The sequence below is a fragment of the Muntiacus reevesi genome, chromosome 2, assembly GCF_963930625.1.
Source record: "Muntiacus reevesi chromosome 2, mMunRee1.1, whole genome shotgun sequence".
Classification (NCBI taxonomy): Eukaryota; Metazoa; Chordata; class Mammalia; order Artiodactyla; family Cervidae; genus Muntiacus; species Muntiacus reevesi.
In genome coordinates, this window is record NC_089250.1 from 248,151,309 (window position 1) to 248,168,506 (window position 17,198).

The following is a 17,198-nucleotide window of genomic DNA, read 5'->3' on the forward strand; positions in this document are numbered from 1 at the left end:
ACAGCGTTCTCCCTTGTGGCTTGCAGACCCTTTAAAGTGAAGGGTTATTTTTGTTCTTTTTCTTGTTTTTCTTTTTAAAATGTAATCGCCCTTGAATGCAAGACCCTGGGAAAGAGCCCGGGCTCGCTGGTAACTGGACACAGCCTTCATGGTCCCTGCTCGTGAGCTGTCCAGGCTGGAGGCGGCGAGCTGGCGGTCCCGTGTCCAGGAATGCTTCTTTGGCTGGTTCTGATTGTGTTTGGAGTTTGGCCTTGGGTGAGGCCCGAGTGAGGGGTCTGTGGCTACGGTGTGGCACGTGGCATGCGGGCAGCGTGCATGCGAGGGTGCAGGCATGCGAGACAACATGGCAGCAGACAGAAACAATGAACCCTGGACGAAGCTTGAGAAGAGATACAAAGAGTACAGAAACCCGGATCTCATACTAACCCATGGGTTATAAACTAGGTTGTGCTGTAGATTTGTAGAAAATCAACGATTCGAAAGAATGGCACTGGTTGGGCAGCCGGCACTCCCCAGGCCGGCCTGACCCCTGTCCATGGCGAGTGCCCAGAGGTGCCGGGCAGCGCTGGTTCCAGCCCACCCAGGACTGGCCGCGGCTCTCCCGGGCCCCTGCCCTCCTCCGCCAGCATCTGTGGTGCTCGCTGGAGGGGACACGGCCTGGGAGGGACTGCGACTCAAAGGGCTGGCGGAGGCCCCGCTGCTCGTGGTGACTGGGCTGGTCTATGCCTCGTCGTCCCCTGCAGACACCATCAGTCGCATGGCTACCGGGAGGTGGTCCGTCAGGCCTGACAGCTGGGTGATGAAACTGAATTCTTCCACCTCCTGCGGGAGTGGGGAGGAGGGAAGGAAGAAACATCCCTGTTAGACCCAGAGGGCATCCTATAAAGCAGGGGCCTGGCCTGGACCTTCCTGAAGGCAGAGAGTGGGAGTGTCCTTGGGGGCCCCAAAGGCCTGCTGGACTGGCACGCCCCACTTTCAGAGGAGAGCTCAGTGCTGCCAAAGGGTGTAGAGCAAGAATGCCCTGCTACGGGCACAGCCTGGCTGCCCAGCCCAGCCCAGCCCAGCCCAGCCCAGACTCACAGCCTTCCAGTCCGGGCACAGCCCCTCCTCCCCGTGCAGCATGTAGTCGATGCGCCTGCCATTGCCTTTCAGCAGCTCTTTGCGTCCCTTCTGGCCTCCTCCGGGGCTCTTGCTGGTGGGGAAGGCAAGGTACTCCCGGCGACCTTCCTCACTCTCCAAGACCCTGCCCACGCAGAAGGTACAGGAAGGCAAGGTGAGCACAGCCCCAGCCCCATGTCCTGAGGGTGGAGCCACGTTCCTGTCCCCCAAGTCAGACCAGACTCCTACATTTAAGATCTGTCTTCTCCGTGAGCCCAGAAAGGGACTGGGGTAGATAGAGACTGGATCCGAGCCTGTGAGTTCCTGACTGAGTTGACCCGCTGCCTGGAAGTGTCCCGTGTCCACCTGGGGTTAGCAGCACTCATTCCCTTTCTGAACTAGGATGCTGGCACCACCCAAAGCCTGTAACCAAGCTGGGGACAGAACTGCCCACCCCCTCTCCAGGTAGGGTTGTGCTCTGAGCTGATAGGGTCCTGTTTGGGGGGAACTTGATCTTTGCAGTGAACCCCAGAGACCCTTCTCTTCTGGAAGTCCCCAGGCTCCCCATGTCTCCTGTTTCAGGTCAGCAGGGGGCCAGGGGAGCCAGGAGAGTGCCCAGACCCCATCCTAGGACTGAACTCGTGTCAGTCTGTCCCCAAGACCCCAGGACACTTTAAGGACCAGGTGTGTCAAGAAAGGAACAAAGTGGGATGCGGCTGTCGCCCCATTTCTCAGAGGAAGGAAACTGATGCAGTTGCTGGTCAGAGTTATACAGGGAGGGCAGGGTGCTCAGGTGGAATTACGCCCTGAGTCCAGGTCTTCTGACTCCTTGTCTGCCTTCTGCTTTCTGCCAAGTTTCCTCCAGAGTCTGAGCACCATTGGGAATGAGCCTTCAAGGGACATCCCATCTCAGAGGGCGGTGTTGGGGCAAGAGGCACAGCCACCAAGAGCCACTACAAAGGCCCACCCGCCCAATTAATGCCTGGACACTTGAACAGGGCACCTGGACAGGCATAGCAGCAAACACGAGTTTTTGCAAGGTCTTTTATCAGCCTCGAGATATATACACCAATGACACAAAGAACATCATTCCATCTCAGAAATGTAATCCATTTCTGTCCTTTGCCTTTGATAATTAATTCCAGCATCAGTGATCTAAGAGTTACTGATAAGTCATTTTTAAATCATCATCTCATAAAAAGATAATTTTCTCGGCCTGGGATGATGTTTCAAATTTAGTCTATAATCTAATTAATTGGCTCAAATTAGCTGCAAGGAGCCATCGCTGGGGCTCTGGGCTGTCTCGGGCTGTGAATTATAAATTGGCTCTGCTGCTGGCCTCTCAAATGTGTCCTTTGCAGAAGTCTCAGATTCAAGAATACAGTTTGGCTGGGGTGGATCTGTCTACTTTGACTGGCTTGTGTTAGCTCTGTCTGTGTTTTTATTTGTCTGATTGCTGGCTGCTGGCCCCCTGCCACAGATGCCGTCCCCCAGGGCCCTCTGACAGGGATCTCTGCGGCGCCTGTCATCGCCCTGGGAGGTTGTGGTCCTTTTTCCTGTGCCTGAAGCAGACTGGGGCTCAGGGCAGGCCAAGCTGTGTTAGAATGAGCCCAGACTTGGGGTGCTGGTATAGGAAAAACCACCTCGAGACCCCAGGCCTCCTTGGGGTCCTCTTTTTGGTAAAGATACCCCTGGGGTGTGAGGTCCACCACAGCCTCTACCCACCCCCAACTTGCATCCCTGACGCTCTTAACAGGCGTCTCGTCCCGGGGAGCTGTGGGCTCTCATCGGCCCACACAGCCCACCTCTCCACACCTAGTCTGGGTCGGTGCTCATCCCAGACCTGGGAGCCGCCTGGGTCTGCCTACTCGCCTGACCATGGCACTGTGGATGCTGGGCGCTTACTTTTGCAGATTGTCAGGGGTGCACACTTCCTCATCATAGAGACCGTCCTGGTCCAGCAGAGTTCCTGGGGACAAGGGGGTGAGAGAGGTTACTGTGGGCAGGAGGGGCAAGCCCAGGGCTTCTGCCAGCTGGGCAGCTCAGGGCCCCCTCCCCCCAACGGTGAGGTCTTGGGGAAAGGTCTCTTCAGGAAGCCCATGGGGCGTCAGGCCTCGGCAGTGCCCCTCCTGCCCCCGCGCCTGTCCCCAGCCCCAGCTCACCGATTGCCCACGGCTTCTCCTCCCCAGGCCCCAGGCGGCAGGGGTCCTTGTAGCGTGTAAACAGGGAGTGCTGCTGCTCCAGCTTGTCATCTGTGCAGGAAGGGAAGGAGTGCTATAGGGCTCAGGGTGTCTGGCATGCCCTGGAAGGCTACCTGCCTCTGGTTCCAGTTTGACCAGAGTCACCTGATCCCTGTCCCTCAGGTATCTGCTTCTGGGTAGGGTCTGTTCCCGGACAGATGGAGCTATGGTTAATCTGTGACTGGCTTTCTGTGTCCTTGAGAATGCCCCCTCTAACAGCTGTCAGAACTGTGGCTGGTACAAAGTAAGAGCTGAATACAGACCTGGTGAGTATCATGAGCTAACCCTATTAGTCTGGATTTCAGAGACTCCCTGCCTTCACTGCCAGAGGTTTATCTGCAGGGCATCTCCTGACCTCCAGCAAGGTGGCCTCTAAACTCTAGGCAGAACATGGGTTCTTATTCTAGGATTTCTTGAGGGCAGAGAAATCATATTCTCGCTAAACATCCCACTTCTGTGCTCCCAAGGAGCAGAGCCCATGGCTCTTCCATGGTCGACCCTGATGCGGAGGAGCCCGCCTCACCGGAGGAGCAGTTGTCAAAGTTAAAATCTCCGCAGATGACGTCAAACGCCACCAGCTCCTCGGGGTTGGCTGCACTGGACGAGGAGGTAGATTTTCGGAAATCAGCCAGCCAGTCCTGAAGCATGTTCAGCTGCTCACACCGGATGTCACTGTCCTCTGTGGGGCGGGAGCATAGAGGTGATGAGGCTGCTGCCTGGACCCCGGCCAGGCGAATCCTAGCCCTCTGAGGATCCCACCCCATGAAGCTCGGGCCCCTGGACCCTACCTGCCAGGGCGTGCAGGTGTGTGCAGGAGATGTACCCGACAATTCTTTGGTCCTGAGGTGTGCTTCCCACCTGCACCTGTGAGGGGGAGGAAGTGTTGGTGATGAGACCTAGAGTTAACATTGCTCTGAGCACAAAGGGATGCTGGCAATGCCCGACCCCAGCCAGGTCTAACCCTCAGAAACCCAGGTCTGTTGACTTCTGGCTAGCCTGGGGCCTGAGAAGAACAGCACATCACCTGCTTCTAGGAGCTTTTGCTCCAGTGTGGGAGACAAATGCATGAAAAAATACCTGCTTTATGGCAGGGTGAATGCCACTGACAGTTCATGCAGCACTTTGTGGGAGATGCATGCAGAAACTACCACAGACCTCCTCCCCAAACCCCTGCCATCTCCTGACGACTGGAGTGTCCACATGAATGTCCCTCGCTGCTTTGTTCACTCGTGTCTGGTGGCTCCTTCCTCCTCCCCTCGGTCACACCCTGGACCTGATCATGACATGGAGCCTGTTCCTCTAAAGTCTTAAGTCAGGCTTCCTCTAGGATGTGGCCCAGCCACATAGCCCAACACCCTCCTCCACATGAGAAGCCTTGGACCTTGCTTTCTGTCATCTCTTCCCAGTCTTTGCCTCTCTGGCTTCATGAGCAATCATTTTATGTGCTTCTTGGCCGTGGTCCCCGTTAGTCCCCAGATCTGGGATGACAGCTGTGGCTGGTGTCTCCATGGCACCTGTCATGGCTGACCCCAGGCTCCCCTGTGACCTCTGCCCCATGCCCAGCGCTTCCTCCACAGGGGCCTCTTTCTACTTGCCCAAGCTTGGTCCTTGCCTCTTGTACTCTTCCACTGGAGACAGAGTCCCCGGCAGGTGGAGTGGGGCTGAGAACTCCACGCTGACTCCCTGCCGAACCACAGGTGACCCTGGCAGACCATCTCCACAGGTTGGCATAATGAAAACAAGCACCTCAATTGTACAGCACAGACAGCTCGGCCCCAATGGTGAGTGTGGTGCAAGCCTGAGCCCTCATCAGGCTGTGGTTGGGAGGTGAGGGTTGACAACCCAGCCTCGGGTTCTCAGGCCCTCTGCTGGAGGCTCCATCTTTGGGCACCCTGACCAGAGGCCTGTGGTTGGATCCTCACCCTCGTCCTCTCTGGGCTTTCCTCCCTCCGAGCCTCAGCTGTCTTCCCCAAATTTTGCTAATCTATTCTGGCCTGAGTTTTCTGTGACGACGAGACCCTGAACTCTGGGAAGTCCCCAGGGAGCATGACCATAGAGGCCAGTTCTCAGCTGAGGTGTGGCAGCAGCAGGGTGGGTGCCCCGGCTTCTACTGAGCACAGGTCTGCTTGTCCTCCAGCTGACGGTGGCCAGGACTCCGCACAGGCCCTCTGCTCCTAGAGCCTCGGGAGGCGTCCATCCTTCTTTCTGTTGCTGAAGTCAGATTGGTATTCCCCTCCATGAGGACTTTCTCTTTATAAAACACCTTGAGCTTTCCACAGCTCTTCATCTCATTTCCCAGGTGGATGGATGTCTGGTTACTTGATAATGGGTCCAGATTTGGGACTGTTGATAAGTTCCTATGTTCACTATTCACTTCTTGCCCATAGTCCAAACCCACAGCTCAGCCCACTGGTACTCCTGCCTCTGGAATCCATTGGAAATCACACACCTTTGGTGCCCCCTGTTGCAAAAACAACACAGTTTAAAGCCACAGTGCCCCCAAAGGCCACACGATGGTGCTCTCTGCAGCCTCAGGCCAAGAGCCTGTTCTCTTCTCAATAGTAATACTCATGCCTGTCACTACCAGACCTTCTGCTTCATGGATGTGGCCTTGCAACTATGAGGATTACACTAAAGTTAACACCATCGGTGGCTGGGGTCATGAGGCTCTGGTGACTGAGGCAGGTTGAAATCTGATCCGCACACCCAGCTCCTCCCCCTGCCCTACGCTACTTTCTGAGCTGGCGGCCAGCCACGTGATGTCTCTAGTGCAGGAGCCCCACACTCAGCACTTGGTGTCACCTCCCTGTGCCGAGCCCTGGGTGGGGACAGACAAGTGCAGGGAGGCCCTGCTGCTGAGGAGATCCCTCCCGGAGGGGGAGGCACCCAGCAGAAGGTATGTCAGCTCCCCCACCCCCTTCCTCCAGTCAGTCCAAGATCTGCTTTATTATGTGTTGGGACTTATTGATTCCCTGGCTTGAGTCCTGGGGAGCCGCAGAGGCTCATGTTTCACTTGCAAAAACAAACAATCACTCTGAGAGACTGTGCCTTTAGTCCTGGTGGGCAAAGACCGTCAACAGAGCAGGGCCTAGAACCAGGCTCTTGCTCAGGAGGCAGAAGCCGGTCCAGTCCCTCCCTCCCTTCTCAGGCGCCTCTCAGACCCTTTCGGAGGATGAGGAACTCAAGGAGTGAATGGGGAGGTGGGGCTGGGTAGGGAGCCCCAGGTGAAAGGAGCAGCCAGGCCCTGCCAGGGCTGGCTCCTGAAACCTCACTTATTTTACCCCTCCATATGGGGAGAGAGGCACGCTCTCGCCCACAGAGATGAGCTGGCTCTGGTGTGCCAGTCACCACCGCTCCGCTCTTGAGTTCTGCCTGACAGGAGAGGTGGGCCGCTAGGCCCTGGAGCCAGGGCTGAGGAACCCGCAAAGGAAATCTGGCTTGTGCTGGATGCCACCAAGGAAAGCTCCACCGACACAGGGTGACACATGGAGGCCCCTAAGAATGTGGCTGGAGCAGAGCTCGGGGAGGGTGGCAGGTGGAGGCTGGCTTCTCCCCGAGGCAGTGGGAAGAGGGTGACAGGAGTCAGACTTGACACCAGAAGGGTGGTAGAAGATCCCAAATCTCAGAGGAGTGGTGGCCTGAGCCATGACGTTGCAGCTGGACATACAGCGTGGACCCAGAGGTATCTGGAAAGTGAAATTGGGAGCCTGGGGGTGGATTCACTGGGCTCAGGGTTACAGTCCTCAGCAAGTCTGGAAATGGAAGCTGCAGAGGCACCCCAGGGCAGACTCCTGGGGCTGACTGCCCATGGTAACGACTCAGCAGTGAAGAGTGCTAGCTAAGTGGGGTTGTCTGCTCTGAGAGCTGCCAACCCCCAACTCAGACTGGGAGCTGGGCAGAATGCAGCAGGCCTGGTGCTGCCAGATTTGCCAGGGTGGGGAGAGCAGCTGCAAACTGGGCTCTATGTGAAATAGCTTGATTTTTAAATGTTGGCCAACATGAGAAATTTTTTAATGGTAGGAACCAAATTAAACATATCTGCAGACTAGTTTTAGATCCAGGAGGTAGAGGCAAAAGTGTTTAAAGGATAAGCAGGTGAGAAGAGGCCCGGAAGGAACAGCCAGAGAGCTAGGGACTGGGAGGGAATTCCATGGCAGAGGGGCTGGCCCTGGTGTGCATGATAGTTGGGGTGCTAGCCTGAGGGGAGAGAGAGGAGGAGGTGGTGTGTGGGCTGGGAGCAGGGTTAAGGGGGACCCTGGCCTTTGAGTCATCTGTAGTAGGGCGGGTGCAAGGGAAAGAGTACATTCCCCCACCCCCCGAACTGACAGCATGTCGCCTCTTTCCCCAGAAAGTCACTGTGGCTGCTGAGACAAAAATACATCTGTGGAATGAAACACTGACGAACCACATGCCAGAATGGGGAGGTTGGTCTCCTGTAAGAGGAGTGTCTTCAATTTCAGCATCTCAGGCTATGAATGGAGACCTGGGGACCCCAGCTCTGCACCTGCTGAGCCACACAAGAGGCCTGAGCACAGGAGTGGGGGGGTCTGGGTGCTGGGCTGGGGCCCTGGCAGGCTCCGTGCAGATGATCTTCCTGGGCCCTCACTCCTGGCAGGAGCTTGACTGACAGGCAGCAGCTTCTTGGACAGGTCAGAGCTGAGGCCTGGGGATGAGTGCCCCCCATACTGGGCCTCCCGGGTAGCCTCACCAGCCACCTCCATCATGGACCCCTGCTAGCGCAACTGAGAAGTCTCAAGGGCAGTGTGGAGAGAATCCACACCCGGAGCAGTTGCTGCCTCTACGGGCAGAAACGCCTGTTCTGTAACAGCTGGCCAGATGGGGTTTCAGAAAACTCTGGAAGCACCAAGAGCAGCTTTTGGATAGGGAGCAGAAAGTCGACACGCTGAGCCTGTCAGGCTCAGGAGAAGATAATGTGTAATGACCACATTACCATGGTCTAAAAACTCCTCCAATTGCATCCAAATTAGCAGAAATAATTATGATTCACTTTAATTAGTGACTCCGGAAGTGAAGCCTGGAGCTGGTGGGCAGAGTGCCTGGCATGGCAGCTGCGTGACAGCCAGGAGGGAGAGGACATCCCGGCCGGGAGGGTTGGTGGCCTGAGGGAGCGGCTGTGGTAGCATCCGGGCCTGAGAACTCTTGCCTGCAAGCTGCACCCGCTTGTCTGCAGTGGTTCAGAGCAGGGGCTCCCTGCCACCTCCTCTCAGCACCGTCTGCCACCTTCACCACTGGCACCCTGAGACGCTCCCAGGCCTTCCCCCTCCCACATGGCTCCCACCACGTGAGTAGGCTCTACGTTGCCCCCGCTTTACAGACAGGGAAATGGTGATGCAGAGATCACCCAGTCTGGAGCCTTGGCTCCTGTCTGTGCATTCTTATTTCCCTTGTCTCTGAGCCAGGGGCCCCTCAATTCAGCTCCACGAAAGGCCTTGTCTGCCCCTTGCCCTCCCAGAGAGTGAGGTCTGCCCCCAATCAGCTGCAGCCCGCATCCCCCCTACCCTCCCAACTCTGAGACCTGCTGGTGAAGGCCTCCTACCTTGAGATACAGCGCTCCCTTCGAGGCCAGGCTGTCGGAGAACCGCCCGTTGGGGTAACAGTGATAGGCCACATCCATGATAGGGTAGCGGCTGGCAAAGAAGAGGCCGCTGTTGAGACACTTGAAGCTGCAGCAGCCATGGCAGCCGTACACCCCGACGTCGTAGAGGATGTACTCGAAGTAGCCGTGCAGCTGGTCTTTCAACTTGGCGGCCGCCCGCTTGTCAAATACCTCCTGCAGGCATAGGAAGTCCAGGTTGGCAGGGAAGAAGGCGGAGACCTCGTGGTCAAAGGCCTCATCTGGGTGGCGCCTCCTGCGCGCGGCCGCCCTCTTCACCACCGAGGCCTTGTATGGGAGCTTGCTGTTGGTGCCCGGCTCCCCACTGCTGCCATCAGCCCCAGCCCGGCCCTTCACCAGGGACTCCCTGGAGGCCGAGGGGCTGCCCAGGCTCCCCGAGTCCCCATCTCGCTGACTATGGTTGGGTGTCTGGCCCCGTGGGCCTCCACCAGCCCCATTCCTGGCCTGGCCCCCATTGGGGGGATCGACGGCTTCGGGGGGCCGACCCCCCTCATCACCACCGATGCGCACGATGCAGGCGTCCTCAAGGTTGCCTCCATCAGCTGGGTCCCCGGAGGCCAGGCCGTTGGCAGCCTCGTCACTAGGATGGCGCCCGCCCTCGCCCTTGTACTCCACAGAGGCCGTCCTCTTGATGCTCCCGGGGACGGCCCGTGGCACGCCGTCACTGCCCTGTGGTGACACCAGGCTGCTGAAGCTGGCGGCGCTGATGGAGGTGTTGGTGGGCGAGTCGATGTAGATTTTGATCTGGGGTCTACTGGCCCCATTGCGGATTCTCTGCCCGATCTCTTTGGCGCGGGCTTGGGTGTTGAAAACATTGTTGAGCCTGGCCAGCGAGTCTGGGAGGAGGCAGAGGTTGGCGGTGGCGAAGCAGAAGCTTTTGCCAGGACCCGTACCCTTCCATTCACTGAGCAGGGCCGCCCCACCGGTGGGGCCCTTGTCCTCCAGCCGGGAGTAGATGTAGGGCCGGCGGGCAGACTGCAATGGGGACCAGAGGAGGAAGCCAAGGAACGCGAAGGGCAGTGAGGCGACCAGGAGGGCCAGGTAGACGGGCGTGAAGAGCACGGTGCAGAGCAGCTGGAGGTAGCACGGGTCGTCTGCCCGCTGGCGCTTCTCGAAGGTGGTGGGGATGAAGGAGGCCAGGAGCCGGTCCGCCAACCAGTAGCACGGGAAGATGAGGGCCCAGGACACGGCGTGCAGGGCGGACAGACAGCTGTTAGGAAAGGGGGTCGTGTACAAAACCATCGCAGCTCATTGGGCACCGCGGCCAGCCCTTACTACATGGTGTCTCTGGCAGCGAGAGCACTTTCCTGGGTGGGGCGGGCGAGTAGGGGAGCAGCTGGAGGAGGGTCACCTCCTGGTGAGACACGACTCTGGGTGGTCAGTGGTGTGTGTCGGCCAGCCAGTCATGGCTCCTTCAGCGGGCCATGCTGGGCCACCAAGGCTTGCTGGAGAACCTGCAAGACAGAAAGAATGGTTGCTGTTTAGTCACTCAATCATGTCTGACTCTTTGCAACCTAATGGACTGTAAGCCCGCCAGGCTCCTCTGTCCCTGGGATTTCCTAGACAAGAATACCGGAGTCGGTTGCCATTCCCTTCTACAGGGGATCTCCCCGACTCAGGGATCGAACCCGCGTCGCCTCCATTTGGCAGATGGATTCTTTACCACTGAGCCACCAGGAAAGCCCAAGACAGAAAGTGAGGGGCTTTGCTTCATCTTTAGTTGGGTAGATCAGATGCTGGGCCATTACTCCGCTCACCCTGTTCCTGCCTCCTCTGACCCCAGCAGGACTGCTCCAAGAACCAGCACTCACATGGGGGTGTTTGGGGCCAGAAGGCAGCCTGGCACTCTTTGTGTAAACACAGGCAAAGTGTTTGTTGGTTCTCTTGGAGGAAACTGACTGATCATGTGACTGCCTCTAGTTGATGGTTGTTTTTTTTTTTTGGCTGTGCCTTATGGCTTGCAGGATCTTAGTTCCCCGACTAGGGATCAAACCTGGATCTCAGGCATTGGAAGTTCAAAGTCCTAACCACTATACTGCCAGGTAATTCCCTAGGTGACCATTTTGACCTTGTGACCTAATAGTTAGAAGTTGGCCCAGGATTTGAGCACAGGCTGTGGGTGTACAGGACGCTGGCCTGGAGCCCATCGGGAGCCAGGGGTGTGTTTAGAACAGACGAGGGGTGAGCCTGAGTCAGGAGCTGTGGACACAGCCACCTGTCACCAGGTGCCCACTGGGTCCGGACAGTGAGGGAACAAACTACAGAGAAAAGGGGCTAGAGGGTCCTGGGGCAGAGGGCAGTGTGGCTGACAGGACCCCTGAGAGAAGGGCCCCCCATAACCAGGCTCTCACTGTGCCCCAGCCTGCAGCATCAGACCATCTTTGCCTTCCCATTCCTGCAGGAACCCCCACCTGATGGGGACCCAAGCACACAGCATGGCTCTTCCCAAGCTCCAGAATGCTCAGAGTCACCCAGTTACAAGAGACCCTGATGGTCCCTGTGACTTCCCCCTTAAGTCCCTGAGATAAGCCCCAGGGCCCAGCTGAGGCCCAGAACTGCCAGACTAAGTCCATCCCAGCCCATATGGGAGCTGCCATGGAGTTTAGAGCCGGCCCAGGCCCCGTCTGGGAGAGGCCACAGGTGCATTCATTGTGCTAAACGTAGAATCAATAAAGACAAGATTCTGGAGTGTTTACCCAGCCTCCAGGGATCCAGGGTGATCATTCTGCATTGCAGCTGGTATAACCATAACCCAGAGTTTTCATGACCAGATCAGCTGGGGAACTCATTTCCTGTTCATCATCTCACCAGCCCAGCTAGGCTGCTGCCGTGGCCCCTTGGGGGTCTGTGTCCCCGATGCCATCCATCCTGTCCCCATGCCCTCTCTTCCTCCTGCCTTCCTGGCCCACCTCGGCTGGGAGTTGGATATCATCTGGACTCTGCCCCTCTCTCAGTCCCCACATCGCATCAGTCCCCGCTACCCACCCAAGCCCCTGTGGAGGCCCCTGCTGCTCCAGGACTGCATCATGTTCCACCACATTTTCGGCCTCTTCCCCATCAGGCCATCCTCCATAGGATGGCTGGAGGGATTCTGATGTGATCTGATCAGGTTGCAGATGCCTCAGCCCCACAGAAGCCTCGCTCAGCCCCTGTTGGGCATTGCATCTCCCCAGCCAGGCCCACCCATGTCTGCAGCCCCAGCCCTCTTCCGTGTTCACCTCCCAGCCTCAAGATGTGATTTCCTGCCTATGCCCTGCTGTTTCCTCTGCCCGTCATCTAATTCATCTCCTGTCTTCTAAGACTCGGCTTAAAAATCACCACCTTAGGTCCTTCTGTCCCCCTGGCCCGGTGGCTCCATTACCTCCACCGGGGACTCCCGTGCCCCTGTGCATGGCCTGCTCTCTGCAGTTCTAGATCATGACTGCGCGTGAGATGAGGTTGCCGCCTTGCGGAACTGGGGGCTCCTTGAGAGATGGAGCTGCACTGAGGGCGCTGGGGCTCCTGGAGCTGCGCCAACGGGAGCTCAGGAAACAGGTGAGTAAATGCAGGTCAACCTGCCTCTCGGTCTAAGGAGGGGGAGTTTCCATCACCCAGTTGCTGTCCTGCAGCCACCGTCTGACATGAGGGTGAGGCGCTCTCCCCAGAACAGAGCTTCATGTCTAAAGGTAAACTTAAGCTGGTGGTTGTATCTGGTTCTATAGGATGCATTTCACAAAGATCTTTACTTCCTTTAGAGAAAATCGCTTTGAAGCAAACACTGGAAGGTTACATTTCAAAGCAGGTTTGTCTACCCAGACCACAGCCATCTGCCTAGGAGCCCCTCACTCAGATGTGAGCAATGGGGCTCCCTGTGGTGAGGCCAGAGAGCCGGCCTCAGTGCCCCACGTGCGTGCCCCCCCACCCCCCGCCATTCCCCCACCCCCCCACTCACTGCTGTGGGGCCTGGAGCCTGGGATTCAGCCAGTGGCTTTCACCACCTCCCCCACACCCAGCCCAAATCCTGGCCTCTGTAGGCCAGACCCCAGGTTGGGGGGTGTCCTCACCCTGATGGCCTCAGCTGTTTCAGGGTGCCTGTGAACTTGGGCCAGACTGTTCAGCTTAGGGCCCCAAGACCAACTTTGTAACAACAGTGGTTGAAATTGGAGGGTTTGCTGCAAGCCTGCTGACCCTCTGTGCCGTGGTCTCCTCTGACCCCCCTGCAGAGCAGTGTTACCTCTGTGGCTCAGGCTTGGAGGGACTGGTGGCCCAGGGAGGCCACACCTGCCATCTGACACACTCGTTCTTTATTTAAATCCCAGCAGTTTCATGTGAGTTTAACCTGGAGTTGGGTTGACAGCCACTCATGTGCCCACGTAGCCTGATGGGTTTGCCCCCACCACCTCTGGCGCATAGCGTGTACACAGACCGGCACACGTCATTATGTGGAGCCTGCCAACTTCAGACTGGCTGGAACGAGAGCTACAGGAGAGGACATGGCCCAGAGGAAGGGCCTGCAGGTCCTGTTCCTATGGCTGGGGAGGGTGCGGGCATTGTCCAGAGGTGCCCCAGCAGCCAGCAGCACCTGCGGTTGGTACCAAGGTGCTGAGGGTAAGGGTCCTGGCCAGACACCTGGGGACCCCAGGATGTTGCCTCAGTGTCACAGAGCAGGCCCCCTCCCTTGTCTCCCTCCCCTCTTTCCTCCTCTGTAGCCTGAGGTCATGAGCCCGGCCCAACCAACACCATCTTCCCCTGAGCACCACCCCATCTGGTACCACCAGTCTCAGACCGCAAGCCCTAGACCCACAGTCAGTGGAGCTTTGGAAACAATCTGATTATGTTCTCCCTGTGGTGGTCTCATTGTCTCGGGGGACAGAGTCCAGTCTCCCAGTATCTGTCTAGGGGTCCTCTGGGCCCCTGCCCTCCCTGGCCAGGTAAATGCAGCCTCCCTTCATAAAAGGCTTCCTGAGAGAAATTGTTTAACCTTCTGTTCTGTGTGGCTCATCCCCAACACTGGCTGGTCAGGGTTGGGATCTGCTACTGGCTGGAACAGGGCTATTGTACCCCTGCTGCTTCCTTGGGTCCTCCTCACTCCTGCTGTGGCCCCAGGAACCCTTCTGGGCAAGTTTCCTCCCCAGCCTCGCTTGAGTGGTAGGTGTGACCTTTCTGTCTCCCCTGGATTGGTCATAGGAATGTTTTTTGGCCCCATTCAGGCATCGATGGGCTGGCAGCCCAGAGAACTATGGTGCTTCTCCAAGATGGGGTAGATCCAAGCACCCTGGCCCTTCACGGCTCCCCTGGGTCCCATTTCGAGAACCCCCCCCACCTCCCCCTCCTACAGTGTCCTGGATGGAGGGAACCTCAAGTGCTGCCCCCCTGCCCTGTGGCCACGCGAAGTCCCTGCTTCCAGGCACGGGCACTGCTGACGCAGTTGACAGAAGGGACTGCCACCAATGGAGCCAGTTCCCAAAGCTTTGTGGTTAATTATTTTGTCTCAGTGAAATGAAAGGAGGGTAAACAAACAATAACACATTAATTAGTCTGATCTACACTTTCCCCACGAAAGAGAAGAGGGAAGTTAAACACTGGAGGCTGGCAGCTTCTCAGCCCAAGAGTCCTCGGCAGGCTGGAGGGCAGGATGCAGGGCACAGGTGTCCAGGCTGTGCCCCCAGCCGGACCCGGCCAGAGTTCTTTATCCCAGGGAGAACACCTGTCCCTCCTCCCTGCCCAGGTCTCTGCTTATGTGTCCTGGGGTTGGCACCTCTGCCAAGCAAAGTCCACTGTGGCCATTTCTGGTGGAGCTGATGGGTCCCTTAAAGGCCCTGTGTGCTGAGCTGTGGCCAGCCAAGCCCACGGGCAGGGTTGCTTTTTTTGAGGTTTCTGTTTTAAAGCCAACAGTCACTCCCAGGCTTATCCCTATTGTGAATCCTGGTGTGTGGCTTCCAGGGTAGCTTGGGATGACCTCTTCCCTAAAAGCAGTGTTTCCAGAACTCACCTGGCTTTCCAGACACCCTCGGGTCCTCCTTGTCACTTCTGAGCTCTGGGCTCAGGAAGGGGTCTACATAGCACCCAAGGGAGGGCTCCCAGGACTCAAAGACTCTTTTCTAAAAGCAGAGACCCCCTGACTCACTTCCTCACCCCTGGCTGCATTGCTCAATGTTCAGGGCGGGCTCAAGGGTCAGGCTGACCCGATTGAAATCCTGGCACTGGAATCAGGCTCTGTCTCATCGTGGGAATAACAATACCTGCCTCCCAGGACCATCCTGAAGATTAGAGGGGTCACGCGGCTCACAGGGCTGACCCTACTTCCTTCCAACCTTCCCCTACTCTTTGCAGGACCTCCCTGACCACCCTTCCCCTGAGGCTGGCCCCTATGTGCCCTGTTTGCTCTCCTTGACATATAAACTCAGTGGAGTTTGCAGACAAGACAAGCTGGTTCTGTGTGCTGTTCTGTGGGAAGCCTGAACTCACCTGCTTGTAGGCCCCACACTGACCTTCAGTGCCTTCGGATCCTCAGAGGTGGCCTTCACTAACTTGTTCCTCCCACCGTGGCGAGGACTGGACTGGGTCTGATTGCAACAAGGAGACTGGGCTGTGGAGCCAGGATGGACAAAGGAGCAGAGAGCTCCACAGTTTGCAGGTGAGAGAGGAAGAGGTGACTGGCAGGACCTGGGAGGTCACAGGCCCAGCCACTCCCAGGCAGGTAACGCCTGGGCCATTGACTGCCAGCAGCTGCTCCTGCAGGTGACTGATGATCTGCGGTGACGTGTCACCATGGAGACCCGTGGTTGCTAACCTGTGACCTGCGGCCACCACAGCATGAGGAATGGGGCCTTAGACTGCTCAGAGGCCTGAGCTCCATCAAAGTCACTGTGCTCAGGGCTCCCGGGCTGACTGACCTGCCATCCCCCTGGGGAGGGCATCCTCAGGAATAGGGCCTGGCCAGGCCTGGTCCTGTTTGGGTGAAGATGCGGGGGATTCAAGGATAGAGAGACACGTCCCCAACAGCCCTTGTGGGTGAGCTGCAGTGGACAGTTCTGTACTGGATGCCTAATGGCACTGGCACTGAGATGCCATCCCGCTTCCATCTCCCTGGGAAGTGGACCTGGCATGTGTGCTGGTCCCCATGGTGAGCTGCACAGAGGCCCACAGGGTCCTAGGAGTGCTGACTTTGAATTTACATTTCTCCTGCAGTGAGAAAGTGAGTAAGCCAGATCAGTCCTGCTGGTGAAGGCAAGCCCTGCCCGCTCTGAGGAAGCCCACACCGTCTTCCAGGATTTCTAAGCCTTGCTCTGGGAACTTCTGAGGATCAATGAGAGTCAGGTGTTGCCCATGTAGGGCTAGGCTGGACCCAGTCCCTCCCCATTTCCATCTGGTCCTTATGCCTGCTGAGCGCTCTTCCTGGCAGCAGGGTTGAGAGTACTGGAGCAGTGGGATCTCCTCGTATCCTCATCGTGTCCACAGGCTCATGTCTAGCCGGAGCTGGGCCAAGCCCCAGGTTTCCTCAAGGAAGGTGGAGAAGACTGCTCCAATACAATTATCAGAATGTGCTCGCCTAGCTGGCAGCGCTGAGATCGGGGCGGCCCATTTCTGCCTGGATGCCTGCTGGGAGGGGTTGGCATGGCAACATGAGCTCTGAGCTGCTGAAACTTGGAGTCAGCTCGTGGCTGGGAGGACACAAAGAACAACGGAAGAGGATGCCTTTCCGAGTGAAGCAGGTCAGACAAATCCGGGCTAATCCCTGCAAGCCAAGTCCCAGAAGCAGACCTGGGGACTGGGGTCCAGTGTCCACACATGTGCTTAGCAACGCCTTCTGCCGACACAGCGGTGCCAGGTAGATGCCTGTTCACCCCTCCAGAGCCAAAGTCCCTGCCTCCCCTTCCTGTAGCCCTCCCCAGCCTCCCTGCCCTTCCTACACTCTCCCTCCCTTGCAAACCCCCATCTGCCCATCTCATCAGGCACGTGCCAGTTTGCACATTGGCCTCCACCACCCTGGGAGCTCCCAGTGGAGTCTCAAGCACCAGCACAGGTCCAAATCTTAGCCAGCTCCAGTTCTCTGACTGTGGCGACCCACTTTTGTCTGCCCCGCAGCCATCTGGGTGGGGGGCAGTGAGCCCTACCAGGCCACTCAGCACCACAACCTCTTGACCCCCAACTGCATGGTCACATGACCCTAGCTCTTTCTGGACCCCTCAGGCAAGAGGCCTGCATTTTCTCTGAGATGGAAACACTAAGAGCCTGAAGCTTCC

General features: G+C 57.5%; 1 protein-coding gene across 1 annotated transcript; it reads right to left on the bottom strand.

Moving 5' to 3' along the window:
- Window positions 1-692: 692 nt before the first annotated feature.
- Window positions 693-10,215, bottom strand: SMPD3 (sphingomyelin phosphodiesterase 3). Its single transcript, XM_065920540.1, has 7 exons — window positions 8,896-10,215; window positions 4,127-4,202; window positions 3,862-4,017; window positions 3,261-3,350; window positions 3,004-3,067; window positions 1,081-1,243; window positions 693-822 (listed from the first exon to the last, which is right to left on the bottom strand). Exons 1-7 carry the CDS (start codon window positions 10,213-10,215, stop codon window positions 721-723), a joined length of 1,971 nt encoding a protein of 656 aa, XP_065776612.1. The 3' UTR covers window positions 693-720.
- Between the last annotated feature and the right edge of the window lie 6,983 nt (window positions 10,216-17,198).